Source organism: Castanea sativa, chromosome 10, assembly GCF_040712315.1.
Source record: "Castanea sativa cultivar Marrone di Chiusa Pesio chromosome 10, ASM4071231v1".
Lineage (NCBI taxonomy): Eukaryota > Viridiplantae > Streptophyta > Magnoliopsida > Fagales > Fagaceae > Castanea > Castanea sativa.
In genome coordinates, this window is record NC_134022.1 from 27,222,453 (window position 1) to 27,238,645 (window position 16,193).

The 16,193-nt window shown below is 35.9% G+C and overlaps 1 protein-coding gene across 1 annotated transcript; it reads right to left on the minus strand.

The window, feature by feature from the left end:
* Positions 1-404: 404 nt before the first annotated feature.
* LOC142613220 (autophagy-related protein 18a-like) lies at positions 405-11,356 on the minus strand. Its single transcript, XM_075785461.1, has 4 exons — positions 10,070-11,356; positions 5,470-5,677; positions 1,198-1,324; positions 405-759 (listed from the first exon to the last, which is right to left on the minus strand). The coding sequence occupies exons 1-4, from the start codon at positions 10,988-10,990 to the stop codon at positions 669-671; spliced, it is 1,347 nt and encodes a 448-aa protein (XP_075641576.1). The 5' UTR covers positions 10,991-11,356; the 3' UTR covers positions 405-668.
* Positions 11,357-16,193: the final 4,837 nt, after the last annotated feature.

The following is a 16,193-nucleotide window of genomic DNA, read 5'->3' on the forward strand; positions in this document are numbered from 1 at the left end:
CCCTTTACATATAAGCATCACTTTAACTACATAGATAACAGTCATATTTCTGACTTTGGTTACTCAAAATCAACCTTTAAAAAGGTATTAAACCATATCCATATTATTACAGTAAGGTTCTACTTCAAAGTTTTTTTTTTTTTTTTTTTTTTTAATTTAAGCGCCTTGACCTGCTGATGGACTGTTTCAAGAAGCCTAGATTAGGGTGCAGCAAACCTCAACATTATTGATAAAGGACAAGGTTTCTGTGGCTGCCATAGTTATATGAAAATTGAGAAGTGTGTTTAGTTGTCACTTGTTACTTGCGTATGGCCAACCCGCACTGACAGATGAAATACCCTGTAATTGTATAATACACCACACGATCAAGCACGTGGAAACTTTTACTCAACCTCTACACAGCATTAACTGGTAAATACTAGCATACAAATTTGATTGAGTGAACATTTTTAAATTACACTAGAATTTTTGTACTTTCCAAGCATGCCCACCTGCATTGAAAATTTTGCTATGAACAGATGCATACAGATATTACAGGAATTTTTCCCTTATTATTGGGAAGTAGCATAATTTACACTCATATATTTACAGCATGATACCCATATCCTAAATCAAAGAAAAAATATACTATATATGTAGCCAAGAAATAAATTATACACATCAAAATATCAGAAGGCTTCTTCTGGCTTCAGAAAGTTGTGATATTCCAGCTGCGTCATCTCGCCTCCAGTCACTGTGTCAAACTGGCAGCGATAGAAGCTGCATATGTATTTAATTACATATAAGAAATTAGTGTTAGAGAACTCCTTTTCATCGTAAAACCTCATTAAAATGTGTTCAGGGACCAAAAGAAATACTGTGATTCCACATCTATTCTTGCTATCCTCTCAAAAACAATCATCCAGATGATTTCAAAGAAATAAAGATTCACAGCTAATTCCAGGTATTAATCTTTTGCCAACAGTGAACTTCTTAAGTAATATATTTTACTCTATAAGTGATGACTGTGCAAATTGTAACAATTAAGAGATGGGTAAGTCAACCACCAAAAGAATCTGGTTCAGAAAAAAATCATTAACTTCTTTTCAAAAAACCGCTAAATGATAGTATGCATCCTACATTATATAACATATAAATGGCTATAATGAACGGCTATCCTAAATTGAATAAGAATTCGTGCTTTATTTACAGTCTTACCTCCCATCCATGCCAAGAATTACCACTGTATTCTTTTGGTGACCGAAAGCAACAATGTAATGAGAACCCTCAGGCAAGCGAAACTGGGCAACAGACCACTCTGAGTTAAAATACTTGGGCAAAACTCCTGCAAGCACAAAGCAAGTTAGATCCAGAGCCCCAAAAGAGATAAACATACTTTGGCAGTAGCCCCAAAAAAAAAAAAAGGCAAAATATTAGTGTTTTATGGCTGCTTCAAGTTGACAGGTAGCTAACATGCAACATTTGAAAAATGAAAGGTTTAGACAATGGCAATAAGGATTTTCTCCATTCAAGATTTACTTCATTGGGTCAATGTGTAAAGTCCAGCTGCAGCAAAAGTAATATGGTTTTATGAGTCCACTTATAAGTACTCTAGGGTTAAAAGAGTTCTTAATTTAGAGTATTGTTTTTGTACTCAATAGCAGAGGCTAAGAAGCACAGCCAAGACACAACATAGCACAGGAAACAACAATTTTTGAAAACTAGGACATGACACAATAGGGACTCGAGCTAATTAATTAATTAATATCTTAAAAGATCCCTCACATTAGGAAAGTATGATATGGAAATTATCTAACAGAGGAGTAGTCTCTGACTCAAATTAGGAAAGTGTACTTCCCACTCAGAAAAAAACAATAAATCCGTCCATTCTAGATAGAGGATGAACATGATTATTTGACCAAGTGAAAGCATCCCCTTCCAAAGGTAAATCCAACATAGCTTGAAATTAAAAAACTCGGGAGGCATTTGGTTCCCTATGATGTTTCCTTGATGTGATGCACATTACAATGATGTAACATTAAAGTTTTTGGTTTATTTTATTTTTTCTAACATTATCATAATTTATAATTACAAAATATATTACATCATCTTAATCTCATCACCTTCCTAAACAATGTAATATTGTATTCTTGTATTGAGATTACATTAATATAAGATTATAATAACGTACTATTATGGCGTAATGTAACCTCACGACGAACCAAACACCCCCTCAAAGAAATTCCACGTCACCAAGGTAAATTCTAATTGCCTCCCTATTACTAGTAAACCGCACTATGTTAAAAGTCCCCCCTAATACCATAAGAGCATTCTCATCAGATATTTCAAAAAAAAATGCTAATTTTGACACACCAAATACCTACTTTATCAGTTTACCACACCATTTTACAATATCCTATTTATCAGATGTTTTATCCTTCAATTCTATATATTAAAATAATATCTACTACACATTAAAATAATATATTATCTCCTCCCCATTATCATCAACAACATCAACGGCACAACCACCAACCACCAATATCCACCGCCGCAACAACACCGACAGCCACCACTGGCCATCACCCCCACGGCCCACCACCACTGCCAGTGTCACCACCCATAACCCACAACCCACCACCACCCAGATCAACTGAACCACCACCTGCCGCCTACAATTTAAAAAACAAACACAAAACCCATACCACCCCCACAGCCCACCATCACCCACAGCTCACCCATCATATCAGAACCCACCATCACCACCGTTACCACGCACCTCTACTGCAAACCAACCACCACAATTACTCACCAATATCAAATCAACCCAAATTGCAGCAAAAAAAAAAAAACCCCCACAACCAGAGAGAGGCAGAGTGAAAGGCGGCCAGAGAGGAGAGGGAAGAGGGTGAGATCAATGGCGGCCTCGAGGTGAGATATGCTGTGACTGGAGAAGGTGAGACCGTGAGTGAGATCGGCGAGATCAAGCGTGGCTGAGCAATATTGACGGCGGCTAGGCGAGATCGGCGGTGGTGGCTTCAGAGGGTTAGAAAGATTGAGAGGAATCAGTGAGAGGAACAGAGGTAAGAGAGAGGGAACCAGTGAGAGAGGAGAAGAAAAAGTGAAGAGAGGAGAGAGAAAAGAGAATAAAAAACTATTAAAATTTATACCATTTTTGTCCGTACCATCTCATATTTGAGACGATACTGTAGTCGTGTGGCATATTTTTTTAGATTTGGAACATCTGATAAAGCTCCGTTTTTTGTGTTTGGTGTGCCAAATGTGTCATATTATAGCATTTAACACACCTACTACGAATGCTCTAAGGCACATTCCACAAACTAAAAACTCCCGCTAGCCCTTCCCAAAGTTGTCATCCGTTGGCATTGAGTGTAAGGTAAAAAACTACAGTAACAGCACAAACAAAATGAATCTAAGTGAACCAAATCTACAAAAGGTTTTCCCCAAATACTTCTACGTAATTTGTAGACAGACTCCATCTTAGTCTCCAAAAGGCAAACGATATCCACTTTCCAGCTACAAAGATTTGATTTCTGCCCCTTTCTCCCCAATATTTTTTTTATTGATATGTCCTTTCTCCCCAATATTCAATACCCCCAACATACCATGATAAAAATTTTAGCTACATAATAAGTTAATAACTAGTAAAAGCTCCCAAATCCTTCTTGATGCAGCTCCACTACCCTATCCTTTATTTGTATCATAATTAATGGGGAAAAACATGTTCTTCATTTCCCTCATTCCCGTAAGACATACCTATTGGGCTCTTTGTTTAGCTACTGTTGTCCACAATTTGTTAAACATCCTATCTTGGAAAACAACCACATAGTTTCTACTTCAAAGACTTCAAGCAAGACCCCAAAAATCTAGTGAACCATTTTACAAGCTACAAAACCAATACTAAGGTTTCTGAATCGTCATCCTCTCCATAATGGGTCTCATTAAGGTTTCTAAACTTTAACACTTAGTGCCTTGTCAAACCCATACACAATCATGGATCCAATCAGTGTAACTTAACTTCTTCAGGGTCAATGTGAGGCGCCTCATCTCGTCTCCTTCTCCTCCATCGATACTTCCCTACAATGAAGCTCACTTTGTGGGGTGCTTTCAAGCTCAAAGCTCTGGGTTTGTTTACAGAGAAGAAGAGTTATCCTCATCTCCAACCAATTGAAGCCCTAAACGACAACAAACCCAAGCTGGCTTGAAAACAAAGTATTCTGATCTCTCTCACAGTCCCCATCAACCCCACCTGCAATAGCTAACTGTGCCAATTGTGTGCTACAATTTGCCTTAGACCAAATTTCCACTATTGCTTGTAAACTTAATTTGAATCCCCTCACTGCCCATATGACATCTAATTGCCTTGGGCTTGGGTCTGATTAAGTTTCTCCAGCTCAGAGTGATTTGACAATGAATCCCACCCTTCCTGGCCTTCTTCATGGCTTAATGGGCCATCTTGATTGCTAAACTGAAAGGCTTGTCATACCTTCCTGAGTCTTAGGCTGACAATTCTGGGCCATTAGTCCATTCACACAAGTTTGAGTAAGCTAGGCTTTGTAATGGCTTGGCCCAATACCTTTTTCAACAGACCCATGTGGACTCTCCACACATCAATAGATTTCCTCCCCACATTTTCCTCCCACAATTTCTGCCCATTTCCTTCCAATATGGGTGAGGTGAACAAAATTTTTACCTCCATCCTTAGACAATCATGTACCTCCGTTTCCCCTTGTACAATGTACACTGATCACAAAAGCCCCACTCCTCACTTTTCATGCTATAGCAACATTGTCGCAAACTGCCCAGGAACATCCACTAGGGTTGCCAACAACTGTTTGACACACTCCTTACCCATGAAAGCATACCTAATAAATTAAATCCCTCACTAATAGGTACAAAAAAAGGATACAGCCACCCTTCCTTTAACGTAAGTTCAAGAGACTTGGATTCAATGAAAAGAATTTTGATCCGCCCATTGCAAAGTGCTTATTGGGATCAAGATATTACCGCCCCCTTCACCAAGGGGGCTCCAACGTTTTCCATTCATATTCAAAATCCCATTCACCTCAATTACGTTCTAATAATTTGGTGATCATCATTATCATCAAGCATCTGAGAGAATAAAATGACAATGAAAAAAGTAGGAACATTCTCTTTTCTTTTTACATGGCATTTGAAATTGTTTGCGTTTGAAACTATCAATTTTCTTTACCATGAGTCCATGACATCAAAGGAAATATAATATCAGGTATCAACTATTAAGGGCTCCAATTTATTTGGGGAGGTGAGGATTATGGGCTCCACTTTGTTAAATATATTAAGTCCTTCAATTTCCAGCAACAAAAAATAAATTATTCATATTATCATGGACATCCAAACATAACCTCACTCATAAAGAATAAAATATTAATGTTCAAAGTAATAACAGCAAAAGCATATCAAACAAAACATGGGAAAGAGCTGCTTTACCTCTGATGAAAGAGAGAGATGAGCTTGACTGTGTAACAGCAAGATTTGGATCAGATGCACTTCGAGGTTTGTCATTCCCTGCTGATGCAGAATTAACCTTAAGGCTAAAAACATGGACAGTTCCCTTGTCACTTGAGACTGCTAACCACTGGGCAGTTGAAGAGAATGCCAAACTGTAGATCTCTGCCCTATCTGCACCCCTCCTTACCTACATCCAATTTGCAATTAATTTCAAAATATACCTAAAGATGTTTTAAATGCACAATCGTTAGTCAACATCGATATGAAGAAGAATTTCAACGAAATCATATATTTAGACATTTAATAAAGAAGAGAATCCACTTTCTCACAGTTCATAGAAAAAATAAAAAACAGTATAGATTAAAAAGCAGTACAGAACCCAACATAAAACATCCTTTCCTAATTCAAAGCCTGTCTTGGGTAAGATATCTCAATCAACTAACAATCAAAATATGCAAAAGAGGTGTCCAAAATTCTAAGGAACTAGTAATCTAGGAATTAAGGGTCACATAATTTGACTACTTAGCAAAAGATAAAAACTAGTCCATATGGGTGAATCCCACATTGCTAAAGAGGGAGCATGTGTAATACTTTAAAAGAGTCTAATCTACATTAAGAGTTGACTACTCCTTTGGAGTAAGATTAGAAGTTTACTTAGGGGTCCTATCCTCCCCTTCTCTCCTTACAATTACGAAGGAGGGGATCCAGCTAGGGTTAACTGACAATTAGACTAACAAAATACATTTTCCACATTTTCTGATGTTTTGGTACTATAGAAAATGCAAGTTGACAAAAATAAATTTTGTGGTCAATGGAAAAGAAGCCCAATATAGGGAAATGTTAAATACTAAATAAAATGCTACAAATAAACTGTATTAGTTGTAATCTCTCTCCATAGATTGACTGTTATCATAATGTACTGCTATCAATGTTGTCCAACTGTTGACTTTTTTTTACAAATAACCTTTTTTCACTCAAACAGACTGCTTTCCCATCTAAATTTTTGAGTAGATACCAAATTTGGGTCATCTTTTCCCATTTGAGACTCCCAATGGCCCAAACAGAGAAAACAATTTCTCATTTATGTTTTTTTTTCAGAAACATTAATAATTTTCCATGTGAGCCAACAACAAAAACTGTTTTTTTGCTTATTTTCAAAGTCAACCAAACACAAAAAAATGATTCATTTTTTCTCAAACAAAAAACAAAATTCCATAGAAACAACCAAAGATTACAAGGCAGCACAATAATATTTATTAGTAATAAATTTATTAAAGAGCAAAAAGGGGCAAAGCCCAAGTACATGGGAAACATAAAAGAGCTATCTGACAAACTAAGAACTAAAATTACTGACATCTAAGAACTCCAATAAAAGAACAATTAATATCCCAAATAAAGAACTCAACAGAAGTAATGGGGGATCCCATCTCTTCAAAGACCTGGAATAAGCAAAAATCATCAATATTTCATTTTAGTTCCTTAAAACATCTAAAATGACTTCCTCGTAATACAACTTCAACACAAGCACCTTCTTACATCTCAAAAGGAAAATTCATATCATTACATATACTTTTTTTTTAGAGGTACATATCATTACATATACTCTTATCTTGCCACTCAGATATCTCAACTTATCCTCCCATCAAAAAATTCCATCTAATGTTCAATATATAAGTAATTAAATTATAGAAAACTATTCTTAGACAATATTTACAATAAAATCACTCCCACCCTTGCATTTATTCATTCAAAAGTTCAGACAGCATACATGCTAACATCACTCCAGCCCCAGCATATGTTTCAAAGCCTCAAGATTCTTCATATCCAAAAGCATAGCCAACTAACATTTTTTTTTTGACAAGTAACAAATTTTTATTGCAAAGAGAATTACTTCACATTCATGAAAATGAACATAAAGGATCTTTAAAAAATTAGTAAGTATCAAACAGAAAAGCTAAGAGAATTGTGAAACTAAAAAATGGAAGTACAATATGTAAAACCCCAAGGTCAGAGACCACTCAAAGTCTCAAACAAGGTACGAATAAAGATTTCAAATGATCTAGGGACCTCCCAATATCTTTAAAGATGCAAGAGTTGTGTTCCTTCCACGCTAACCATGTCAAACAGATGGCACTAACAACATATGTTAAACTGCCAATCGAATCTACTGAAGTAAAATGTTCCAGTAACCATAATATTACATTCTTTATTGCCAACATCTGAAAGGGAAGACAACACAAAGTTAACCTAACCATTATTTCAAATGGACTAAGCATGACACTTACAACCTGTTTGGAAGAAAGGAATGGAATTGAATCAATTGAAAAAGAATTTTCAAGGAATATCTCATCCATTCCCGTTTAAAATTTTAGTAGGAAGGAATGGAATGGTTTGGAGGAAAAGCATTGTTCTCACAAATGGGAAGAACACACTTATTCCTTTGACAAAAAGAAGGTGAAATCACAGTTACAAATACAGTACTGTAGCACCCAATAAACCAATATACTTAGCACCTTGAAACAAATTGGTTTAAATATTGGATTGTTTTGACTTGTACCAGCTATTTCAGCCTATTTCGACGGGTACAAAATCATACGTATTGAGATAATATGGGTCTATTCACCGACATCAAACTACTTCATTCCCTTAACCAAAAACCAAAATGGATGTTGGAGACCAAATGAGATGGAAGTTGAAGCCTAATGGGGATTTTGATATCTGGTCATTTTATAACAAGTTGAGAGGTACTCCATCTGTTGTCTTTCCTTGGAAAGGTATTTGGAGAGTTAAGGCCCCTGGGCGTGTTTCCTTTTTTGTTTGGTCTATAGCTTGGAATAAGATCCTCATGGGTGATAACCTAAGATTGAGGGGTTTTGATTTTGTGAATTGGTGTATTATGTCAATAGTGTGGGGAGACGGTGGAATGGCTCATCGGTTGTGGAGTTTTATTTTTACTTCTTTTGGAATTGCGTGGGTTATACCTAGAGCGATTCCAAACTTGCTCTTTGGCTAGTGGAATTAGTTGAAGAAGCATTCTTCTAACATTTGGAATTTAGGAGCTGTTTGGTTTTTATGTTTCCATCACTCATAACTCAAAATAAGTGGGACCCACTCCAAGAAAGCTTGTTTGGCTGTGTTTCCTGTTTTTGTTTTCATCGCTCAATTCTCTAATTTTTGAGTGATGAGTTATAGAAACTGAAAACACATTTTAGGTGTTTTCAGTTTCCAAAACTACGTTTCCAATGGCATTTTCGTAATTAAACACACACGGAAGGACCCACTATCAGAGAAACACATCTCCACTTTTCTTTCTTTTCTCTCCTTTCTCTGGTCTTCGCTGCACTCCATTCAGTTATTTCTTTCTTCTTCTTTTTCTTATTCATAGAACCCATTTGGTCTTTGCCGCTGGTGGTGACAGTGGAGATCGCAGGTCCGATCGTCGCTGCATCAATTCGTCGTTTGTGCAGGTCCGATCGTCGCTGCATCAGTTCTGGGTTTGTGTCAAGCTCAGAATCGAAGTGGTTGTTGTGGGTATTAGGGGTTGAAGGAAAAAAAAAATGGTGTGAGGCGGGTAGGCTAACAGGAATGCCTGACATGGTGCTCAGGTATGGGTCCCACAAAAAGTGAAAAAATTGAGTGATGAGAAGCTGAATACATGTGCCAAACGGGTGGATATAGGAAATTGGGGTATTTTAAGTGATGAGTAATGAGTGACGAAAATTGAGTAAGGAGTGATGAAAAAAAAAAAAAAAAAACCAAACAGCCCCTTAGTCCCATTTTGGTTACTTTGGTGTCTTTGGAAAGAGCAGAATTGGCGAACTTTAGAAAACTTGGATAGTTTTAGAGATTAGATGCTTGCTTCTTTTAGTGGAACTCTTTTCAACTGGTCTAGGGCTTGGGGACACACATCTAGTAATTCTTTCCCTTCTTTTCTTAGCTCTCTTCTCTTTTGTAATTAACTTGCTGTTTGGTTTTTTCAGTTTTCTTGTTCTTTTCCTTCTTTTTTGTATTTGTTGGTGTGCTCTGTGCTTTTTATGCAGAGTAGCCTTTCTCGTATATATCATTCTTACTTATCAAAAAGAATAAAGTATAAAAGTAAAATTATAGATTTCTTTCCTTTCCATTCCTTTATAAAACTCACTAAGAAAATACAACATATTCCACGTCATTTTTTTTTTTTATCCTTAACCAATTACTTCATTGTGAACTTCAAAGAATATGAGCTCAAAGCGATGAAGCCTAACTAGCCTTCGACACCCTAGCAATTAACCCTAATGCAACTGTAGCTTAACGAAAAATTTCATTGCCCAACATACTTTAGTTTACAAATTGTACAAACTCCACTGCCTTCAATCACATCAAGTATCTAATTAAAAGTCACAAATTACACGATTAACAGTTCAACACCAGCAACAAAGACTACTCTTTTAATTTACCACACCACTGTTTGGCTAAAGCTTCATACTCTAAACACATCCATTCAAATTCCTTATTAGATCAGTCCAACAGCTTGAACCAAATGCATGTAATTCATGAAGAAAAAGCGAAGACAATTAAAGCTCATGTGATAATCACATACCTCTTGGAGCAAAGTTCCATCGATGGTATTGTAAACACGGACCAGAGTGCCTTTAGAGCTAGCTGTGGCGAGCAAGTGACCGTCGGGGGTGAGTGCAAAGCAAGCGATCCTGGAGTCGTGAGCCATGATGAACTTGGTCCTCTTCGAGGCGTAGTGCTCGACTCGAACCTGCCCCTTCTGAAGGCCCGGGCAGACGAGAACGAGCGAGCTGGTCTGCTGCGAGACCGCGCAGAGTCCCTTAGGGTTCGCAATGGTCTCGATCTGGTGGAGGAGCTTGAGGTCCGCGAAGTTATACACATACACCTTTTGCTCCAAAACAACGACGATCCGATCTCGCCGGAGCCTCACGGACCGCACGTTTGATCGGAACGACAGCTCGCCGATGCACCGGCTCTGGTGGTCGTCCCAGATCATGACCTTGTTCGGCGGGTACTGAGGGTGAGGTCCGCCGCCGACGAGCGCCAGGATGTTACAGCGGAATAGCATCTCCACGGCGGATATTCCGCCGCCCGATTCTTCCGCGGCGGAATCGGTGGATGAGGATATGAAGTCGCGGCGGAAGATCTCGCGGAACGGGTCGCAGTTGAAGATCCGGAAGCCGTGGTCCGTTCCCGCCGCGAAGCAGCCGTGGTCCTGGTTGAACGAGAGGTGCAGAAGATTCGGCTGCGGCGATGGCGGCGAATCCGGCGTCGTGGTGAACGGGTTTTGGATGCCCGGGATCGGGGTAGGGTTAGGGTTGGGATTGGTTTCTTGAGGATGAGGAGGTTCGATCGGGTCTTGTGGCATGGGGGAATCGGAGTCGGATTCGAGAGGAAAAGAGTGGTCAGAAAAGGAGTCAACAAAATTAGGGTTAGGGTTAGGGTTAGGGTTAGGATTTGGGTTTGGCCATGGAGGAGAAGAGAAAGCAGAGAGAGTAGCCATGAGAGAGAGATGAGTCGAGAAGAGAGTTGGAGAGAATTTTATTAGATTCCAGATATTTGAAGGATACAGAATCTCATCTCATATCGGAGCTACCTAAACCCAAAATTTTATCAGAAAAACAGAGAAACGGTGAGTGATGGGACTGTATAACCGTAAAACTATTACGACTTTGACTCTTTTTTTTTTTCTCTTTTTTTCGTGCGGTAGAATTTGGGTTTTTGGTTTTGGATTTGGAATAGTCTCTGAATTTGGTTAGATTCGTTGAGTAGTGTAGCGACGAAGGTAGGTGTCTTTCCCTCCTCTTTCGCTTCTACCCTACGCGATTTTTTATTTTTTATTTATTTGCTTCTTGTTTTTTGCTTTAGCGGTTTAGCCCACGCCACTGTCTATTGTTTAAAAAGGAAAGGAAATATACAGATGGAGCGTGCAACCAATAATAGGATATTCTGACCAAGAGAGATGTGAGGTTGATAACATTTTTACAATATTATCGTAACAAATCACAGATGATTAGTTGTTATTGGTTTAAATTTAAATATAATACTAAAATTTCTTTTATGCTCCAATAATAACAACAAATAATAACCTGCCACTTAAAATTTGTTGTAAAAATATTGTAACTATGTTATTTCTCTTCTGAACTAAATATTCATTTTTCTAAACTTTGGATTTTGCCTGGGTTTCGGGGTAAGTTACTTTGTACTTATCCTGTGGGTGGGTAATATTAAGGATAGTACCAAATTTAATGCTGAAAGTGTCATTAATTACCATAAATTAATTTAAATATTTATTTATAAAATGCTTAAAACTTATTAATTACATTTATTATTATTGCATTTTGCATATAAATATCACGTTTAGGCTTTATTTGAGAGTTCAATAAGAAATGGAGTAGAATGAAATAGAATAATCATAAGGAAATGGAATAAAATGAAATGTATTTAAGTAAGGGAAATGAATGGAAAATAATTGAATAAAATAGAATTAAATAACCTTGATTGAATGTTTTAAAATAAAAGAATGAAAATGAATAGAAGGTAAGTAATCTTGTTTAGGAGAAACATGGAGAAAATGGAATGGAATCATTTTATAACAATATTACTATTAGATCCCATATTTTAAAATAAATGGTTAAATATATAGGGGTATTTTGGAAGTTTTATTAACAAATTATTAAATCTAATTTCATTCTCTCTCATTCCTCCTAATTCCAGAGGAATAAAAATTTGAGGATTTAAGAAAATAGAGAAAAATGAGTGTTCTCTCCTACCCATTACATTCGCTCTCACTTAAACTCTCAAATAAGAAAATGAATTTTTCATTCCCACCATTAAAACTCTCAAATAAGAAAATGGAAGAATATTCTAAAATTATTCTATTCATTCATTTCCATTCTATTCTCTCCTCCCAAACGAGGTCTTAGAGAAACCAAGCTCCTATTTTGTAGTAACATTTTGAACAAAATATAGAGAAGTATTACGCCCATAATATTTTTACAACAAAATTACAACTTAAATTAGAAAGTATTATAAATATGTTGTGGATAAAGCATTTCTCCAACAATATATGTATATATATATATATATATATATAAAGACAGAGTGTTAAAGACATGCAAAGTCAATCAGTCAAGATTTTCATTCATTGCAAATAGTAAAATAGTCTTTCCATCCATTTTTAACATCAAGAAATCACTAGAACGATTACGAATCCTAAATATGTACTATTTATGACAAGTAATTAACCAACACAACGTTAAGAATGACAATTCAACCAAACAATATGATATCATATTGAAAATTTCTGAATCTTAACATTCAAATGGTCTTAGTTATAATGACTACTATATGAACTAAAAATACCATTTATCCCAAACAAGTAACAAGATGATGCCTCTTCTTGTTGCTTTGTTTTTGTTTTTAATAAAGTTCCATCCATATTGGCATATTCAACAAAAACAATATGATATCATATTGAAACTTTTTGAATCTTAACGATCAAATGGTCTTAGTTATAATGACTACTATGTGAACTAAAAATACCATTTATCCCAAACAATTAACAAGATGATGCCTCTTCTTGTTGCTTTGTTTTTGCTTTTGTTTTTAATAAAGTTCTATCCATATTGGCATATTCAGCAAAAAAGTAATGGGGGTTGCAATTATATGACACATGTCTTTGGGCTAAATGTTTAGGGCCATTTTTTAACAACCCAAATCCATTGGGCCCAACCTAAAAAGTAACACCATAATTTGCAATGAGTCCAAATTTAGTTGAAGACACTTTGACTTGCTCTTCGGTCTTGAGATTGATTTTCTAGGGGGCTGGGAAATGTTAACCAAAAGAAAAGAAATTTGCGCCATTGCCGGGGATCGAACCCGAGTCACCCGCATGACAAGTGGGAATACTCACCACTATACTACAACAACTTGATGGAAGATATATGTATATATGTATGTATGTGTGTATGTATGTATGTATGTTTTCTTAATATAGCATTGTTAATAACATCTCCAGTGGTTGAAGGACAGTGGAGGATGATATCATTGGCGTCCAGAATGAGACAATGTTAGAGGATAGCGGTGTTGGTAGTGACTGGTGAGAAGTGGCAAAGAATAATGTTGTTATTGGTTGATCATGAAGGAAGACAATGTTAGGGTGCATGAGATGGGTAGCATATTAGCATGTACGCGTGTGGAATGATAAATGAGGGAAAATATCATTTTCCATTTGAAATTGTTCCATTTTGTGGTTTAGATTATATTATTAAATTTAAAAGTGTATTCAGAATTATGTCATTCAAATTTTAAAGCGTTAAGATAGCTTGTACATTGTTAGATTCAAGAACTAAAATTCTAATCATGAAATAGACACTTTGCATTTTGAATGAAATTGTATCTTATTACATGAAATAAGAAGAGGTTGGTTCACATGCACTTGTCTAGCAGGTGGCTAGTGTTGGAAAAAACTGGTTTTGTATCTCATACAAAACACATAGCGGAAGCAACAAATAAGGATTTATTTTATTCATGATTGATAATATGCACTATGTAAATTTCAGAATTTAAGAACAAGATAGCGTACCTTGGTGTGGAGAAAATCAAAAATCAAGATTAGAAGCACTTGGGAATACTTTTAATCTTCACTCCAATTCCACTTTTCGCCCAAGATGTGTGGTCTCTCAATCAGTTTTCAAAGGGAGAATGAAAGTGTGTCTCACTCTCACATACACACCGTTTCTTATCTCACTAAATAAAAATTTTATATGTTTCTCCCTTTATAACTAACTGATTATCTAATTGGGCTGGCCTATTGGACATTTCCAATTGAGTTGTAGTGTGTGATTTGGAGTGAGACCAAAAGGGACCAATAAGACATTAACTCCAATGGGTCTTGGGCTTTTTCGTCAACTTTTGACAAGTTCAAAGTTACCATTAATTATATTTAATATCACTATATAAATATAATTGCACTCTAACCCTTATTAATAAATTATATCTCAAGACTTTATTATACATGCAACATCTTCATAAAATATTCGTAGTAATACAAAGTCATAAATATAGACTGCCACTTTGAAAATTACTACATTTTAATCCTTGAGTATCCGGTTTAATCCTCTAAGTTATTCATCATATATTTATGAAATTCAATTTCATAAATATATACTTTAGTAATTTATTACCAAAGTGGTTAGGCCTAACTCTCTGAATAACTGATCCTATTAAGCTTATCTCAAGAGAATATTTTATATCTCCGTTAAGAGACTATGAATTCCATCTTAAGAATATATGTTCTATCAACACTAAATGTGGCTGCCCAACATACTGAGGTTTTGACCGTCACTTTAAATCTCACTTCTGATATATCAAAGCAACATACACATCATGATCATGTCCATTATTCTCTCAGGATTAAGAGTTCATGCAAATAGAAGTCGTGAGATTTATTATCCATTTGACAATCGTTAGGAGAATAATAAATCTCACAACGATCTAGTTCAATATGTCTTAACTCTTAAAACATATCAACATATCAACTAGAAGTCTCCACTTCCATTATCAAAACAAATCATCTTAGTTGATACGTTATAGTCTTCGCAGATGAAATGCCCAATTTCATCACCGACTACGAACTATAAATTCTGAGTTTACAAAAAACTTGTGACTTATATCTTCTGTGATTTAGTCACATAAATCACATACTATGCATCTCATGGACAATATGATAATGTCCAAATATTCATGTTATCATTATTTTAAATAAAAATAAAACAACTTTATTAATCATAACATTAAGTCATACATAATGTCATACATAATGTCATACATAACATCATACAATAGGATTTAAGGACACACATCCTAACAGCTAGCACGTGAGAGTGCTTGTACATTGTTAGATTCAAGAACTAAAATTCTAATTGTGAAATAGACACTTTGCATTTTGAATGAAATTGTATCTTGTCACATGAAATGAGTAGAGGTTGGTTCACATGCACTTGTTTAGTTGATGGCTAGCACGTGAGAGTGCTTGAAGGTGAATGTGTACACGTGAGGATTCAAGTGATGCGTGAGGCACATGATGCAATTTTTTTTGTTACAATTCTTTTGACATTATATAAAGAGGCCATTGACAAACCAAATCGTGTAGTTTGTGAGACAAAAGATCGGTCAGAAGGAATGAATATGAAGAGACGAGAGAGAAGAATTTAACAACAATAACATTGCTAATAAGGAACATTAAAACTTATGGGAAATGATGCCCAAGATGAAAGAACGGGGATTATGTTTAGTATTGAATTTTATGTTTGATTAACACAATTAGGGCTATGAACTTACATCTACGAAGAATTAGAATTGCAATAAGGATATCAAAAGACCCACATGATTAATTTGGCTTATGTGTGAGTCTTGTAAGTTATAACTCACCTCCCTTTTCTTCTTCTTTTTTTACATACTATAGTTAATAACAATGGTATTACCGTATTAGTATTATAATCAAATAAAGAAGTGGCGCTAGAGGGATAACAAAATATCAGCATATTGTGGCACAACATGTTTAAAACATGAAAATGAGCTAGCGGCTTTCTATTTAAAATATAAGTATTAGGATGTACTCATCACCATGGTTACTAAATTTCGTAAGAGAAGTTAATGCCTGATGGAGATTCAATGGCAAGTATCTTAGAAAATTGAGGAAG

What these genes read in the sequence shown, in the direction of transcription:
- LOC142613220 (XM_075785461.1), bottom strand. Translation starts at nt 10,990, where the DNA reads ATGGCTACTCTCTCTGCTTTCTCTTCTCCTCCATGGCCAAACCCAAAT. An exon ending in ATCTCTCTCTTTCATCAGAG is followed by an intron (nt 1,325 to 5,469) that starts GTAAAGCAGCTC and finishes TTGTGCTTGCAG; the next exon opens with GAGTTTTGCCCAAGTATTTT. An exon ending in ATTCTTGGCATGGATGGGAG is followed by an intron (nt 760 to 1,197) that starts GTAAGACTGTAA and finishes ATACATATGCAG; the next exon opens with CTTCTATCGCTGCCAGTTTG.